The sequence below is a fragment of the Tarenaya hassleriana genome, unplaced genomic scaffold, assembly GCF_000463585.1.
Source record: "Tarenaya hassleriana unplaced genomic scaffold, ASM46358v1 Cleome42, whole genome shotgun sequence".
Taxonomy (NCBI): domain Eukaryota; kingdom Viridiplantae; phylum Streptophyta; class Magnoliopsida; order Brassicales; family Cleomaceae; genus Tarenaya; species Tarenaya hassleriana.
In genome coordinates, this window is record NW_010966986.1 from 939936 (window position 1) to 941739 (window position 1804).

Genomic DNA, 1804 nt, shown 5'->3' on the forward strand with positions numbered 1-1804 from the left:
TTACTAAATTGGAGTATAATAAAATGGGTTGGATTAGCTTAAACTAAACCCACGAGTCCATAGTAAATTGCTCAGCAATAGGCCCAATGGGCCTTTAATAAATGGGCTTTAATCAATAGATCATTCAGCACACAACGCACATTGTAATATCTAAATCAACTGGTCCAACACCATCGAGCCGTATGACGTGGCGACATATTATTGGGTGATAGACGACGAGAAAACACCAAACAAGCCCACTAGATCGGTACTCTGATTAACCGGTGAAAACTATCGATTCTCGAGATCGAGCGCATAATCAGGGCATATCCGTAATAAATTGGATATATAAAGGGCAATATCGTCATTATGTTATAGGAATTATCCCCAAGTCTTCCCTCTCGTCAAATGAAAGGAAATCATAGTTCGCACGGCCACTTTTTTTTCCCGTCTTCATTTTCAGCATTTATCCTGAATCTCTGTACCATTCTCCCCGCCGCCGGTGGACTTTCCGGCGATCTGTTGTCTCTGATCGCCATTTCTCATCCATGGAGTATGTATTGGTTCTACTAGGGTTTGCGACAGTCCTTGCGCTCAAGGCCTGAATCTTGGTCTAGCGTATCGATTTAGTGTTTATGTTTCCTCCATTTTGATGATTGAATCATCATTTTATCGAGTGCCTCAGTGTCGCAGTTTGAGGTTTTCCGGTGATAGAGGTTGCTCGCTAGGGTGTTGAATTTTTCCCTGTGTTCGGTTCGCCTTTGGGTTCGTTAGGGCGTTCAGTGATTTCCGGCTATGCCTCGGAGTTCGAGGCATAAATCGAGCAAGCATAGTTCTAGGGATGCGAGGGAGTACTCTGATTCGGAGAAAGAATCTACTTTGAGAGAGAAGAGGAGTAGTGCTAGGGTTTCGAAGGAATCGGGTTCTGGTGACAAACACAAGCTTGATAACAAGGAGTACTATGATTCTTTAAACGGCGAGTATTATCACGAGTACACTTCCTCGAAACGCCGCAAAGAGAATACCGAAGACGACGGTGCTAGTGGTGGGTGGATTGGCGGAGATGAGGATAGAGGGGAGATTTCGAAGAACTCTAAGACTTCTAGTGAGAAGAGTAGGAGGAGAGAGGGCGAGGAGACGAAGAAAAGTGGTTCTAAGACTGATGGGAAGCATAGAGAGTCTAGTCGAAAGGAAAGCAGAGAATTAGAGAAGGGTCGAGACCGAGACCGTGATAGGAAGGATAGAGAAGGGAAAGGTGAGAAATTTCGTGATGGCGAAGATCGTTATGGATCCAAGGAGGCTTCTGGTAAAACTGGTAAGGTATCTCGATCTTTTGATGATAGATTTTGTAATGACATGACCTCTGAAAAAGCGTGTTTCCCGTTTTTCAATTTGTATGTTGGGTTCTATTCTAATGCATGCTCTCTTTTTCGACTTTTCTTAATTTGTGGAAGGAATTTTGATTGAGAAAGCCAGGGGGCAGATGGGTTCTCATTGGTTTTTAGTTTTATGGTCACTATCAAGACTTTGTTCCACCACGTTAAACACAGTTTTGTTTTGCAGCCTGCATTGATATTTATCGGTTTTCTTGCAGTCTCCGATAAGAATCAGAATTATTGGCAGACAAATTTATTGGATGCATTTTTCTGTGAAGAGGTTGTAGCGTCTTTGTCTGTCTTCTTTATGGGAAAACTTGCATGTTTAAACGATTCCCTCCTCTTATCTCTACCTGCAATATATGCAACGGGTTACTGTTCTGTATCTCGGCTGATTTTTTTTCTCTTTTATAAAAAGAACACTCTAGGTCTGGTGATAAGCTCTTCCG

At 42.6% G+C, this 1804-nt stretch overlaps 1 protein-coding gene across 2 annotated transcripts in view; it reads left to right on the forward strand.

The window, feature by feature from the left end:
• Positions 1 to 392: 392 nt before the first annotated feature.
• Positions 393 to 1804, forward strand: part of LOC104825141 (nipped-B-like protein B) — a 4629-nt gene continuing 3217 nt past the window's right edge. The window contains exons 1-2 of one of the 2 annotated variants that reach the window (XM_010557424.2): positions 393 to 1294; positions 1774 to 1804. In XM_010557424.2, the coding sequence (XP_010555726.1) occupies positions 775 to 1294; positions 1774 to 1804 (551 nt within the window). In that variant the 5' untranslated portion in view covers positions 393 to 774. The remainder of the gene's footprint in view (positions 1295 to 1773) is intronic. The other variant, XM_010557423.2, reaches the window with a different exon arrangement.